At 41.5% G+C, this 14,916-nt stretch overlaps 1 protein-coding gene across 2 annotated transcripts; it reads right to left on the minus strand.

The window, feature by feature from the left end:
* Positions 1 to 55: 55 nt before the first annotated feature.
* cant1b (calcium activated nucleotidase 1b) lies at positions 56 to 10,477 on the minus strand. Of its 2 annotated transcripts, none has more exons than XM_008276404.1 (5): positions 10,366 to 10,477; positions 5,150 to 5,746; positions 4,924 to 5,064; positions 2,145 to 2,348; positions 56 to 1,179 (listed from the first exon to the last, which is right to left on the minus strand). In XM_008276404.1, exons 2-5 carry the CDS (start codon positions 5,685 to 5,687, stop codon positions 809 to 811), a joined length of 1,254 nt encoding a protein of 417 aa, XP_008274626.1. In that variant the 5' UTR covers positions 5,688 to 5,746; positions 10,366 to 10,477; the 3' UTR covers positions 56 to 808. The 2 variants fall into 2 exon arrangements, with proteins under 2 accessions (XP_008274626.1, XP_008274634.1); XM_008276412.1 differs by lacking the exon at positions 10,366 to 10,477 and adding an exon at positions 6,487 to 6,607.
* Between the last annotated feature and the right edge of the window lie 4,439 nt (positions 10,478 to 14,916).

Consider the following 14,916-nt stretch of genomic DNA (forward strand, 5'->3'; position numbering starts at 1 on the left):
TGTGTCGTATATCAGATGTGTGACTGCAGCTGGTGAACTCAACCAGGACAAGAGATTTAAACAAGACAAGTTTTAATTATTTTCCTTTTACGAGGATACAAATGCAATATATTAATGGTTAATCTTTAAATAAATCAGCTGGTGTTTCATTTGTTCTCTGCCTTGAGAAGCTTCTGTAATATTCAGTTTATCAACAAATGTGAACTGAACCAGAACAATTTATTGCTTGTAGTTTAATGAGCAGTTGATAAATGTCAAGTAAAGATAAGAGAGAGTTCAGTGTGTCCAAACAGGTAAAGTAAAACATAAAGTAATGAGTAGGTGTCATATTTCAAGTAATGTAAGAACATTCACTCCTATTTTTTTCAATGCTCTTTAATGTTTGTTCCCCTGAGTGTCTGACCAGCAGAGTTTGGCTGCAGAAAAGGAGAGTAACTTTACGTGGTGTTTGACGGACTGAAGGCTTCTAATTTACTTACCTTTTACGCCAGAAAACTACAGAATATCCGTAATGCTGATTTATTCGAGGCTGTTTAACTCAAGGTTTATAAAAAATGAAGATCTCGCAGCATTGATATGAAGTAGTTTTGACTTTAAAACATTAAAAATCTTATCTGGTGCAGGCTGACTAGTGACAACTTGGCTGCATCAATCTGCAGGTCTGGTTTATGACACTTCATTGTCCTTCCTTGGTTACATAGCAGCCTCCTACCCTGACGTCTAGTCTTGTGCCTCTCAGTCACAGTATAACCAGAAGGGAATGTTACACTCTCTCCATCTGCTAACTGCTGGAGGACTGCTGCTGCTTTCAGATAAACTCCAGCCCTTCATACTTCACATCTCCTATCTTTGTCTCGGGCATCAGCACCCGACCGTCTAGTGTGAACGCAATGATATAGGTGGCAATCCGGCCAGCGTCCTCCTCTGATTTCAGGGCCAGGATGATCTGATCGTCCGTATCAGGAACGAATTTAAATGAGGAGAAGCCATGGGTTGGGTTGAATGGTCCAACGTGCCGTACTGTTATGTGGCAGAAGTCGGTGGGGCAGGACAGGAGGAGGTTGGTGGCTCGGCGCTCGTCTGCGGTCTCTTCGTAGTGCTTATGACTGGCGCGGCGAGGGAGGAAGAACCAGCGCTGGAGACGCTCGCTCCAAGCCGCTGATTCATGGATAAGGTAGCCTGCAGAACAGGAAGAGTTGTACAAGGGAGATGGACAGGAATAAATGTGAGGGAAAAATCCTGGGTGTGATTTCCACTTCGCAAAATGCTATTTTATAGTTCAGTTTGAGTCATTAAAATCTGTAAAAAAGCGACATCTGACTGTCGGCTGCAAAAATCTGGATAACGGAATCCACAAAATCTGTGTTGTGAGTCCTGCTTTCAGACAGCAATACATGGATCCGATTCTTGTCTTTAAAGCTAAAAACAAGCTGTCCTGTACTCTTGTCTATATAAAGCAAGGCAAAACACATGTACGTCTGGTCAAAACCTGATGCACCTTCTTTGTGAACAGAGTTCAGTCTGAATTTTGAGCATGGTTCACCTATATCAAGCCAGTTTGTGAAAACGGACTGATCTCTTTTTCAGGAAACAGTGTTTGTTTATATACTTTTTATAATTGTAGGCTGAAATAATACAAGCAGCAGAACAGAAAAGATGGCTGCACTGAGTATAAAGACATTAATATGTCTGATAAAATGCTTTTTAAGTAGCAGTGTTGGGACAAAAGCCATACTAGCTCCTGAGGTTGTGTGATAAATTTGGTGTGACTGCAGCATGAGAGGGAAAACTGCAAAAATGAGACAGCAAGATAGAAATGATATGCTGTTTCCTTTAAGATTTAAGTTTTGCATAAACTTAAATCAGTTATGTATTTTAGATTGATGTAGTTGATATGATACACAGATTTCTCCTATAATACTGTAGTAAAATAATAATAGAATTAAACATCAACCAAAAATAAAGCAGTAGATTAGTGTCTTTTTTTACAAATACAAATACAAAAGTAGCAACAAATGAACATTAAATGTGATTTTAAACAGAATTCATACTACCTCTCTGTGAAAAAGAAGATGTGATGAAATTTAGACACTGTTGGATGTAGACGGGACTGTAAAAAATAAATAAAAGCAGTGTTTCAGCACCTGGTGGTTGGATCCCTGCTGCGCTCCGCAGGGCGTTGTAGTGCGGCACCCAGTTTTCATGCTCGACATCCCCGTTAGAGCCAACAACTTTCACCCACTCTGGGTGGTTGTTGATGACTTCCCCGGAGGTGGTGGTCCACTCCTTCCCCAGACCGCCAACAAACAGGTGCTCGTCCTTCACTGCAAGCCACTCAGCCTTAAATCCTGCACATAGCAAAAGGAGACAGAAATGAGAAAAAAACTGTTCCCCTAATGTTCCTGTTGGGTTTTTGTTTCCCAGCTTCAGAAAGGCTGCACTGGCTGTCTTTGGACCCTTATTTAAATAATCTCTGCAGATGCTCATTGCATTTTTTTCAGTGCAGTAAAAATATTAAGCCATTGAAGGAAAGTGTATGCTTCTTTTTTTTTTTTTGACCCTCTAATTTCGAAGCAGGGTCTGGGCGTTTATTGCTCCTGTTACATTATTACTCACTGCAAGCTCATTTTTCACTGCAAAATATACCATAAATCATAAAAAAAGATGAAAAGGAAGGTTATTTTTTATTATTATTTATTTTTACCAAAACTGGAATCAACATGTAAACTTTTCCCAAGTCTCCGTAAGTGTTGCCAATACTCAGTTAAAAACATGGTAATTCCATGTACTATAAATATTTTACTACTTACATTTTGCATTTTGAATTACTTTTGACACCTATCTTCTCTGTGTAAACACAGCCTGGAGTTCAGCCCAGTTAAGCCAAATTGTTTTTGTCTCATGACTCCCGATCACGACAAAGTCACTCATGGCTTCACATTTGCGCCAAGGAGCACAGACATTTTTAATACTTTACTTGTTCTGCTGGATCTCAGTGCTGCATTTGATACAGTGGATCACAGCATCTTATTACAGAGACTGGAATGTTTAATTGGGCTAAAAGGAACTGCACTTAATTGGTTTAAATTATATTTATCAGACAGATTCCAGTTTGTTCATGTTCATGATGATTCTTCCACCTGCAGTAGAGTTAGTTGTGGAGTTCCACAGGGCTCTGTGTTAGAACCTATATTATTTACCTTGTACATGCTCCCTTCAGGCAATATTATTAGGAAGCATTGCATAAATTTCCACTGTTATGCAGAAAACACTCGGCTATAATTTATCTGTGAAGCCATATGAAATCAATCAGTTGGTCAGACTCCAGGCATGTCTGAAGGACATAAAGGCCTGGATGACCTGTAATTTCCTTCATTTAAATTCATATAAAACTGAGGTTATTGTATTTGGCCCTAAACACCTCAGAAACACACTATCAAACCAGATAGCTACTCTAGACGGCATTGCCTTGGCCTCCAGTTCTACTGTAAAGAACCTTGGAGTTATTTTTGACCAGGATATGTTGTTCAATAGCAATATAAAACAAGTTTGCATGACAGCCTTTTTTCATTTACGTAATATTGTAAAAATCAGGAACATACTGTCTCAGAGTGATGCTGAGAAACTGGTCCATGAATTTATAACTTCTAGACTGGACTATTGCAATTCCTTATTATCAGGATGTCCCAATAACTCTCTTAAAAACCTCCAGCTGATCCAAAATGCTGCAGCCAGGGTTCTGACAGGAACCAGCAAGAGAGATCATATTTCTCCCGTATTAGCTTCTCTTCATTGGCTCCCTGTAAAATCCGGGACAGAATTTAAAATCCTGCTTTAAAAATATAAAACTCTCAATGACCAAGCTCCATTTTACCTTAAAAACCTTACCGTACCGTATCATCCTAACAGAGCCCTTCACTCTCAGACTGCAGGTCTACTTGTGGTTCCTAGAGTTTCCAGAAGTAGAATGGGAGGCAGAGCCTTCAGTTATCAGGCTCCTGTCTTATGAAATCAGCTCCCAGTTTGGGTTTGGGAGGCAGACACCCTCTCTGTTTTTAAGGTTATGCTTAAAAACGCTCCTCTTTGATAAAGCTTATAGTTAGGGCTGCTCAGGATCACCTGAACTGTCCCTTCGTTATGCTGCTATAGCATTAGATTGCCGGAGGATTCTAATGATGTACTGAGCTCTTCTCCTCTCCTCTCGCTTCCTTCCGTATAGCTATGACCACCATTACATGTCACTAACTCTGTGTTTCCCCTGAGGTCCTGTGCTTCTTGCGGACGTCTCTGGATCTGGAGCTTCACGTCCCTGACCTCCAGCTGCTGGCCTCACCGACACCCAAAATACTTATATTCATATCTATTGTTCTGCTCTATTACTGCTCTCAAACTGCTATCCTCCACCCCCCATCCCCACTCTCACCCAACCAGTCGAGGCAGATGGCCGTCCTCCCTGAGCCTGGTTCTGCCGGAGGTTGGTTTCTCTGTCTAAATTTGTAAGGTCTATACCTTACTTTGTTAAGCGCTGTGTGATAACGTGTTGTAAACTGCACTATACAAATAAAATTGAATTGAATTGAATTGAATTGAATCAGGTTAGTGCAAATGGTATGTTTGTGACGAATTTGTAAATGGAACACATGAAATATAGTGACTTTGAATAAATATCACAATTTTAATCTTAGATTTTTATTAATTTTTCACTCAAAACAGCACATCAGGTCACAGATGAAGAGATCAAGGGCTGCTGGAAAGTTGAAAATCTGATCATTTTTTCTGTTTTTATAGTTTGTGACTCTAACAAACTGTGTAACTTTGGCAATTATTAAAAGATTAGGGTTGGGCTATAGAGGGTTGTTGTGTTTGCACTGGCCAACATGCTAAAGCCAATCTGAAACTTTAGGACATCTAGAGGAGACTGACCTTTGGAGACGGAACCATCACCATCAGGTAATATAACCCAGGGGACGGCGTGGCTTCCCTCGATCCTGTACACCACACCAGTACGGTCATCCACACTGTACAGGTGACCATTGAAGGCCACGAGCTCAGACAACTCCATACCTGCAGCCGAGATAATAAGGCAATGAGTTAACCCACACATTATTCCCAGCACGCTAACACATATCAATATAACACATCTATATACCTCGTCCTTTCTCTGCCAGGTGACTCTCCAGAGTGACTGTCTCAACATCCCATTCCACCTCCAGTCTGTCAGCGCTGCTCGAAACAGTCAGGTAGCCTCTTTTCATGTAGCTGAACCACGTCTGATCCTTGGAGCTCCTTGACGCTGTGTCCAGGTCTGCAATGATGCCTATTCGGTAGCGGATACCATGCCGGGTCTTCTCAGGTGGACTTAGCGGGTATGTGTCATTGTAACGTTTTTCCCTTTTCTTGTGTAAGGCGAGGTTTTGTGGGGTTTGCCTGTCAGCGTCCCTGAGGGTGTCGCCCTCGCCCTCACTGTGCATTTGAAAACCATGAACCTTGTTGCGGTAGTAACCTTTGGTTGGAGCATCTCTGTCCCCGACTATCCGGTGCAGATATAACATGAGCACTAAAGCGAGCAGGGTCGCCACAGTGATCGCCCGCCATTTCAAGTGGAAACGCGAGTCAGAGGTGGCGGCTTGTGTCATGGATATCAAGGCCAGAGGGAGGCCTCGCACGGCGATATCAAAGGAGGTCATGGAAGTATTGTCTTCATCCTTTTTGTCAGATGTGGGCTGGGGGTGATCACTCCTATGGCCTGGGGATGAGCACAAGGGAGAACATGAGCAGAAAGGCAAGTACAATAGTGAATAAACTGTACAGACAGAAAAACATAATATCCTTTCAGTTTGAAAAGTTTGATTCATTTTTGAAGATGTCAACATACATAATTACAGCATTTTTCATGTCTTCAAATCAAAGAACTGTCTGTTTAATGCCCATTATGCGGTGACTGTGTATAATGAGACTACAACATCTTTTTATCTGAAGCACAAATCAGTATTACAAACTGCTTTGTATGATCATTTTTAATAAATGTTCTTATAAAGTTTGAATAGAAATCCTGAGGACAATGGCTGGGGAAAATGAAAGCATGAACACGGGGAAGAACACAACAAGTTGGGGGAAAAAAGGCTCATATTTCAATCGTTCTTTGTTTGCAACAGAGCTTTGTTGTGCTGTTCAGGCAGAATACTGAGTAGGTAGCTGGCAGGTCCCGCTTCCTCAGGATGTGCACCACAATTTTGCTCAGTTTATTTAATTTTTTGTAGTTTATTCAACATGGACAGTTAGGGAAAATATTGGTCCACAGAGGTGAGCTATGCAACAGATGCAATGTATGTGAGTATACATGAAATTTGCAGCCGCTGTCTCTGGTTTGGCTTTTAAATTAAATGTAATAATAAACAGAATCAGGATAAAACGACAGGACACATAAATGTATGCATGTTTATATCAAATTGTACAGTGTACACGTCTTTCTATTGTTTAACTTACTGGTTTACTTTGTCGTGAAGATTTTAGGCTCTGATTGTGTTTTCGGTTCTGCTGGCAAAGTGTCACATAGATGCAGGCTTTTACTGTACATTAGCTACCGTTTGTTGCTCTTCTGGTCCTGACGTCTTCATTCTGTAATTAATTGACGGAATACATTATATATTATTTTTTGCTGCAAGACTAGTTGTGGACTTCGAGGCTGCAGTGTCAAACTTTTGTCTCCCTCTTATGGCACTGACAGTAAATACACAACCATCATCGACACATTCTTATGATATATGCCTTCTGTTGACTGTAATTCTTCCTCTAAATGCAGTTTCTTTTTTATTGTGGAACATCAGAAACTTTTCTTGGACACTGTAGGTTTTTCTGCCAAAGGTTCCACTGTACTGCTAGTTACTGTAGCCTACTATGTCTGTCGCTAAAGTTGTTCCTCACTTGAGGTGTGGTGAACCAAACTAGGACTACAGGTTTCCACTAGTGTTTAAAGCAGAGATGAGCCACCTAGCCTGAAATAACACCCATCTTCTAACGTCATGACAATTAACACAATTTTTGTAAAATAAATGACTAACTTTAAGTGGGGAAAAAGCAGTAGCACTATTCTACACAGATATACATTTTTTAAAAAAAGTGTAATTACTGTTTAGGTCATCATCTAAAAGCTACAATGAGAGTGTCAGGATCGGAGTGGGTTTAAAAACTGTGCTACAGAACGTCCTGCGGGAAAACATGTTCCCATGCTTAGAGCTTATTAGGTAAAATGAAAAATGCACAGTCAACATCAACACAAAAAGCAAGGACATTCTGTTCAGTTCCTGGGAGCGATATCTGGAAATGAAATGAAAAAGAAAAAAAGAAAAAAAAAAACTTTATTTATCCCAGAAGGGAAATTCAATTTGAAATCATTTGCAGAAAGAATTTTTGCCTGATGTGCTCGCTGTGAGTGAATGCAAAGAAATTATCTAAAGCTGCAAACATGAAAAAACAAGTTTAACACATTTGGGGTAACCAGGAACTTAAAATTCACAGACTGAACTCACAAAGATGTGAGAATAAGTAAACAGATATTTTTCTCTAGTAGTTTTATTGAGCCACTCTACTTTCATATAAGTTAATACAAACAGGATCTTGAATCTGTTTTAAGTCTCACAAACAGGTAACTGGTCTGGAAAAACATGCAATCAAGCATCCGACCTGCTGAAATTTGAGATGTGTGCCTGTTTTGTGTTAACAATGACCCCTGATGTTTCTGCTATCAAGGACAACTAACAGGTACAGTAAGAAAATAAAGCTTCAGTGTTGGCTTGGCTAAAGCTCCAAATCCTACCCATACTGAGTCACATATGAAGTGGCTACCGTTTTAAATCATTGTACAAAAAAGTGGTCAAGTATTATCATTTTAAACATATATTTAAAGAACATCTAGAGAGATTGCCTTTGCTGTAAAACAAAAAACAACAATGTTTAAGATCTTTTTGTTACAAAGGATCTCAATCTGGATGAGTTGAGAATAATCCAACTGGTACATTAGCAGCAGAGATGAAGCAATTTTAAGGTTGGTCTGAATGAGCAGTGCACTTATGTTACTGCATATACAATTCATCACCATTTGGCTAAATAAAAGTCAAAACAGCATCAGCTCACACTGTGTCTCTGTTAAAGAACAATAGGAACAAAAGCAATCACTACTTCAAAGACTATGCTGTAAAAAACATGAGTTTAAATGCAAACCAGCTCACAGAAATATTTCCCAAGAGGGTATTTAGCCTTACTGAAGTGCAATACATAATCTTGCATCACATATTTTTTCCCGGTGCCTCTTCAGCAGCTCTCTAAACAAGTTCACACTTTTCCACTAACATGCTCTTTAAACCACACACACACGAAAAGCTTGGCCATGAAATAAAGCCCTTATTGTCTTTGCTGAATGCATGGCCCATATTTCCCATCCCTCTGCAGCACAGACGCAAACACAGCCCCGCTGTATGAAGAATTCAATTATTCACCCATCCTTCGCCTTTTCTCCCCTGAACACGCTGCAACCATCATGTTGTTCTCCTTTGCACACATCTCATAATAAACTCCATGTTCCTCCGGCCCTTGTTCCCACATGATTTCACCTAGTCTCCTCCTTTCCTCATTACACTATCTCAAGTTTCTGCCCCTTCCTGCAGAGCCACCAAAGAGTTTGAGCCTTAATAATGAATTAAGGAGAAAGAGTAAGGCTCAGTCAGCAAGTACGGACTAGAAGGCTCAATTAACCCTTTAAATCCGGTCCTGCTGGACTTTCAATAAGGGTTAATGATTGTGTCATGTAAGGTCACCACATGAGCAGTGTCAGCTTCAGATATTTGTAATTATTCCTGCCAATGCTGAAATGTTTTCTTAACCAACAGAAAATTAATAATTTCCCATTCACACTTATTGGCACTTTTTTTTCAGCTTTCAACCACCTCAGTTTGACCAGTTTCTGTGGAGATACCTCAGTTGTCATGACAATGCTCACAAAGGGGAAGTGGACCCTGCTTTCAAAGCCCAGAATAAACATTTTCAGACAACATAAATTAGAACAATTTGCTTTGCGCTCTGGTCATCAATTTCATATACATCATATTGAACAGTAAAAAAGTGTAGCTGCGGACTAGCAGCTCCCTTGAGATGTGATTTACCAGAGATATACAGCTCTGACAGAGATGCTGCAATGTTCCTGTGTGTCTACAAAGGCTGCAACTAATGACAATGTTTACTGTTGAAAAAGTGTTATTTTCTCAATGAATCGATGTTTGGTCTATAACATGTCAGAAAATGGGAAATCGATGTTTCCCAGAGGCCAAACTAACATTCTCAAATGTCTTGTTTTATCCACAACTAAAAACATTCAGCTTAATATCACGAAAGAATAGAGAAACCAGAAACCATTCAGTAAGAAGCTGGAACCAATTTAGATGTTTTTTTCTTGACCAATTCCTCAAGCCAATTAATTGATTATCAAAACAGTCCTTCAGTTATTAGGTGAGAAGTAATCGATTAGTTGTTGACTCTTTGAAATGTCAGAAAATGAGGAAATTATCAGTCAGTTTTTCCAAACACCCAAAATGACATCGTGAAATGTCTTGTTTTGTTCACAACCCAAAATAAATTGAGTTTATTGTCTCAGAGGAGTAAAGAAACCAGAAAATATTCGACTTTAGGAAGGTGGAATCAGAATTTTGGCTTTTTTGTCCGTTTTATCCTATTTTATCTGAATGCACATGTTCAGTCTGGTTTGTAGTCACAATTATGAAACACATAATTAAAGAAAAGCCATTAAAGTCAGCTGGTATGACTTTAACAAACCGTGAGTCCTGTTTGTGTAACAGACCAACAGCTAACACTTCAGCCCAAGATTAACCAGTAACAGTGTCAGGACGTTTCTAATCACCGTGCTGTGACCACAAACCGAACAAACTGTACTTTTTGTTTTTATCAGCGTCTCTTTAACATCTTTATCTGTTTCAATTACATGTCGTCCCCGCTGTGAGTCAACGGCGGCCACGAAGGCAACAAACACGACGAGCAAAAAAAAAAAAAAAAAACACCCGGCGACACTTTTAAAACTTTAACAAGCTGCCAGACACGAAATGAAACGTATTCTTCAAAGTGTGACACGTTATATGGTGAAACGTTTTCACACAACAGCGACCAGAAACACTTAGCAGAGTCACAAACACGCCGGCTCTAGTTAACAACCTTAGCCACGTAGCTAACGTCAGCTAGCCACTGTAGCCTAACAACGCTGATCCGTAGCAAGCTAATGCTAATAGCGACACATTTATTATCCGTATTTATTAACTTCATTAACGGTTTATCTGGTGCTCTTGGAAGCTCGGGACTCACCGGGTGAAAAGAGTGTCACAGTCCGCCCGGTTGGACATGTTTGATGGACTGTTTGGCCCGAAGTTTCTCGGTGATTAGCTCCTCCTCCTGCCCGGAGACAAGCAGCTGAGCCGGGTGTCCCAGCAGCGAGTGAACCGCAGCCTGACCATCCAAAGTACTTCTCAACTAATTATTAAATTATTGACAGCAAGTTCACAGAATGAGGTAAGCAGCAATTAAAAGGGCTCTGGGTTCAAAATAATTACTTAATTCTAAAAAATTATAAATAAAACTTTTTAAAGCCATCCTCAATTACCTGTATTTAACATACCATCACTGGTGTTTTAATGTATTTATTTGAATATGGGAATAGAATAGAATAAAACTTTATTGATCCTTTCGGTGTACACCTCAGGGAAATTGTTGTACTAGAAAAACAACACCAACACAACATCAGCAACAACAGTAATGACAACAATAGTAAAAAATAGTAGTAATAATAATAATAATAACACTGGATACAGTAACAAAATTTGCCAAAGTGCCTAAATATTGCACACAGCATGATGCTCTATCTCACCCCAATGTCCTCACTCCTCACCCCTCGCTCCCCACCTCTCCCCGCTTGCTGCTCCTCCCCCCCCCCCAAAGCTCAGAGTTGAACAGTTTGATGGCTCGGGGAACAAAAGAGTTTTTGTTCCTGTTGGTTTTGCACCTGGGGAGGAGCAGCCTGTCGCTGAACTGGCTCCTCTGGGCGATGATGACAGTGTGCAGAGGGTGGCTGGCATCGTCCATGATGGCCAGCAGTTGTTCAATGTCTTCCTCTCTGCCACTGTCACCAGGGAGTCCAGTTTCATGCCCAGTGTAGAGCTGGCCCGCCTGATTAATTTGTCCAGCCTCGATGCGTCCCTTTTTGATGTGCTGCTGCCCCAGCACACCACGGCGTAAAAAAGGACACTGGCAACCAACGACTGGTAGAACATCCACAGGAGTTTCCTGCAGATGTTGAACGACTGGAGCCTCCTCAGGAAGTACAGCCTGCTCTGTCCTCTCTTGGACAGGTAGTCTGTGTTGCATGTCCAGTCCAACTTGTTGTCCAGCCACAGCCCAAGGTACTTGTAGTTTTGTACAAGTTCAACCTCATGTGCCTCAATCAGAACTGGTCATGGGCATGGTCCAGATTTCCTGAAGTCTATGACCAGTTCCTTTGTCTTTGAGGCGTTGAGCTGCAGGTGGTTTTCTTTGCACCAGACAACAAAGTCGTCCACCAGACTCCTGTACTCACTCTCTCTGTCATCCTTGATACACCCCATGATGGCTGTGTCATCTGCTTACTTCTGTTTGTGGCACAGCTCCGAGTTGTAACAGAAGTCCGAGGTGTACAGGGTGAAGAGGAGAGGGGCCAGCATTGTCCCCTGAGGGGCCCCTGTGCTGCTGACCACAGTGTCAGATGTGGTGTCCTTCAGTCTGACACACTGTGGTCTGTCAGTGAGGTAGTCGGAGATCCAGTCCACCAGGCACGAGTCCACTCCCATCCTTGAGAAGTCCATAAAAAGAATCCTCACAGTGCCGCTTCCCTTGTCCAGGTGTGAGTGGGCTCGATGGAGGAGGTACAGCACAGCATCCTCCACCCCAGCATTTGCCCAGTAGGCAAATTGTAGAGGGTCCTGGGCGTGTTGAACCTGGGGCCTGACGAGGTGGAGGAGGAGCCGCTCCAGCGTCTTCATCAGGTGTGAAGAGAGTGCCACCGGTCGGTAGTCATTCAGCTCGCTGGGCCAGGTCTTTTTCGGCACCGGAACAATGCAGGATGTCTTCCAGAGGGTGGGCACTGTCCCCAGCTGCAGGCTGAGGTTGAAGATGTGCTGTAGCGGCTCCCCCAGTTGAACAGCACAGGACTTGAGCATCCATGGACACACCTTGTCCAGTCCTGCTGCAGTGTGGGCAGTGTATATCAGTATTTTAATAAATGTAACAATACCTGGGTTAGCCAAAAAACAATTTTTTTACTGCTATATTCTAGCAAAATTAAGTACAATTATATATATATATATATATACATATACATACAGTATATTACAACTCCACTACCCTGTGCCCAATATCCACTCTGTGCAATATACAACGTGCTCATTATTTAATTGAATCTTTTTAGAGTTCTTTTTGCTAGTTGTATATATATATTTCTTTTATATTGTATATAGTGTTTTACAAAGTTTTTATTGTTTTACAAAGTTCTCATATTTTTGTTTTTTTTCACTGAAAGGACTGCACCTTTTGTTTCATTGAACTTGTTACAATGAAAACAAGTCTGAATCTGAATCTGAACAAATTACTCACGTAAATTTGTACAATATTATTTGGTTTTAACCATAATATTTAAATTAGTCAGGGTTTATTTATTTATAATTTATATTGTAAATAATATTGTAGGGGCCTCAGCTGTGTTCGCACCAGACGTGAGTAAAATCATTCGCGCGAATGATTTACATGTAAAGTCAATGTGAAGACGCGATTCGACGCGAGTATACGTCCTGCGACCTTTGGCCTAAGGTACTCTGGTACCAAGTACACTTATGAGCAACCTTATGTTCGAACATGGTGTTTATCATGGCCAATCTGTGGCTAGCACAGAAGTCCAAAAACAAAACACAGCTCCGGTTCAGATCAGGCAGGCCGTTCCTCCCAATCACGCCCCTCCAGGTTTCACTGTCATTGCCCACGTGAGCATTGAAGTCCCCCAGGAGAACAATGGAGTCCCCAGGCGGCACCTCTTCCAGGACACCACCCAGTGACTCCAAGAAGGCCGAATACTCTGAACTGCTGTTTGGTGCATAAGCACAAACAACAGTCAGAATTTTCCCCTCCACAACACGCAGTCGCAGAGAGGCGACCCTCTCGTTCTCTGGGGAGAACTCCAACAAGGCGGCAATCAGCCGGGGGCTTGTGAGTATCCCCACACCCGCCCGGCGCCTCTCACTGTGGGCAACTCCAGAAAAGAAAAGAGTCCAACCCCTCTCCAGGAGTATGGTTCCGGAGCCCTTGCTGTGCGTGGAGGTGAGCCCGACTATATCTAGCCGGTAGCGCTCCACCTCCTGCACCAGCTCAGGCTCCTTCCCTGCCAGTGAGGTGACAGTCCATGTCCCCAGAGCTAATCTACGCCACCAGGTGGCGGTACACCAGGACGCCCGCACCTGCCTACCACCCGGTGGGCATAGCACCTGACCCCGATCCTCTTCCCCAAGGGTGGTGGGTCCTCTGGGAAGTGGCCAACCCACGGGGGCCCCAAGGCTCGGCCACCAGGCGCTCCCCGGCGAGCTTGTTCTCGGCTGATCCGGGTCCAGTTTGACTACCTGTTGGAGAGGATCGGCACAGGGATATCCCTCCAGGATACTAACTACAGGCGCTTGCCGAGATAGAGCGATGTTTTTTCCGTGCCACATACAACAACACAGACGAGCGGCCGCCAGCAGGACCACAGCGACAAAGAGCCAGCGGAGGTTTATCCCGCTAGCATTGCGATAGCTAGCAACTCGGCTCACTAGCTTGCTAGGTTGAAGAGTAGCATTCTTGTGTGTGAACTGGAGGAGAGGGACAGCCAGTCTGCTGAGCACTGCCCTGGCCAGTGATGTAACTGCTTATCTCCTGGGTTGAGTAAATCAATCAGTATTCACAGTGTAGTTGCAAAAAATGAATGAATCATGTTGTTGACTTTACCAGAGAATCTCAACGCTGATTGGCCATCGCGGCGCATCAGATCGCAACGGTTCAGATTTTTCAACTTGCTCTTTAGAGGTGCGTCTAAAATCGCGTCAAACGCGTGTCAAACTTGCTCAATTCGCGTCAATCGCGCCACGCTAATCGCGCGAGTTGCGCCACGGGATGTTTACTCACGTCGCATCGTGTCTTTACATTGACTTTACATTAATCATTCGCGTGAATGATTTTACTTGCGTCTGGTGTGAACACAGCATAAAATTTGTCAGGTAAATTAAGGTAATATATGATTAACCTTAATATTTGAACTTAAATAAATTTGTATACCTAAATAATTTAGATTTATAATATATATATTTGAATTTGTTAAGTAAATTTGTATACTAACTACATAATGTAAATTTGTATGGTTAATTTATGTAACAAATAATATTATAGGGTTTTAACCTTAATATTGGAATGTGATAGCAAATTTGTGGAATATTATTTTTAGGTCCTAACCTTAATATTGAAATTAATATAGTAAACGTGTATAATATAATTGTTGGATCTTAACCCTATAATTAAAATTTTTAAGCTGAATTTCTACACAAAGCAATATTGTATGGTTTTAATTTTTTATATTTTATTTAGATGGGTAAATTAATATATTAAATGATATTGTTGGAGCTTAACCCCTAATATTTAAATTAGTCAAATAAATGCATATAAGAATAATATTGTAGGATTTAAACCTTCATATTTGATCTTATTAGGCAATTGTGTACTGTAAATCTCATTTCTCTATTGGAAAGCAACTTTGGCACAATGTCTGTTTCTATATAAATAGCGAAATACAGAAAAATGCACTTGTAAAAT

Source organism: Stegastes partitus, unplaced genomic scaffold, assembly GCF_000690725.1.
Source record: "Stegastes partitus isolate 25-593 unplaced genomic scaffold, Stegastes_partitus-1.0.2 Scaffold3, whole genome shotgun sequence".
Taxonomy (NCBI): Eukaryota; Metazoa; Chordata; class Actinopteri; family Pomacentridae; genus Stegastes; species Stegastes partitus.

Coding starts and splice junctions, on each gene's coding strand:
- cant1b (XM_008276404.1), bottom strand. CDS start 5,687: ATGACCTCCTTTGATATCGCCGTGCGAGGCCTCCCTCTGGCCTTGATA. Junction 5,065..5,149: donor CCTGGCAGAGAAAGGACGAG/GTATATAGATGT, acceptor TCTCGGCTGCAG/GTATGGAGTTGTCTGAGCTC. Junction 2,349..4,923: donor TGATGGTTCCGTCTCCAAAG/GTCAGTCTCCTC, acceptor TGCTATGTGCAG/GATTTAAGGCTGAGTGGCTT.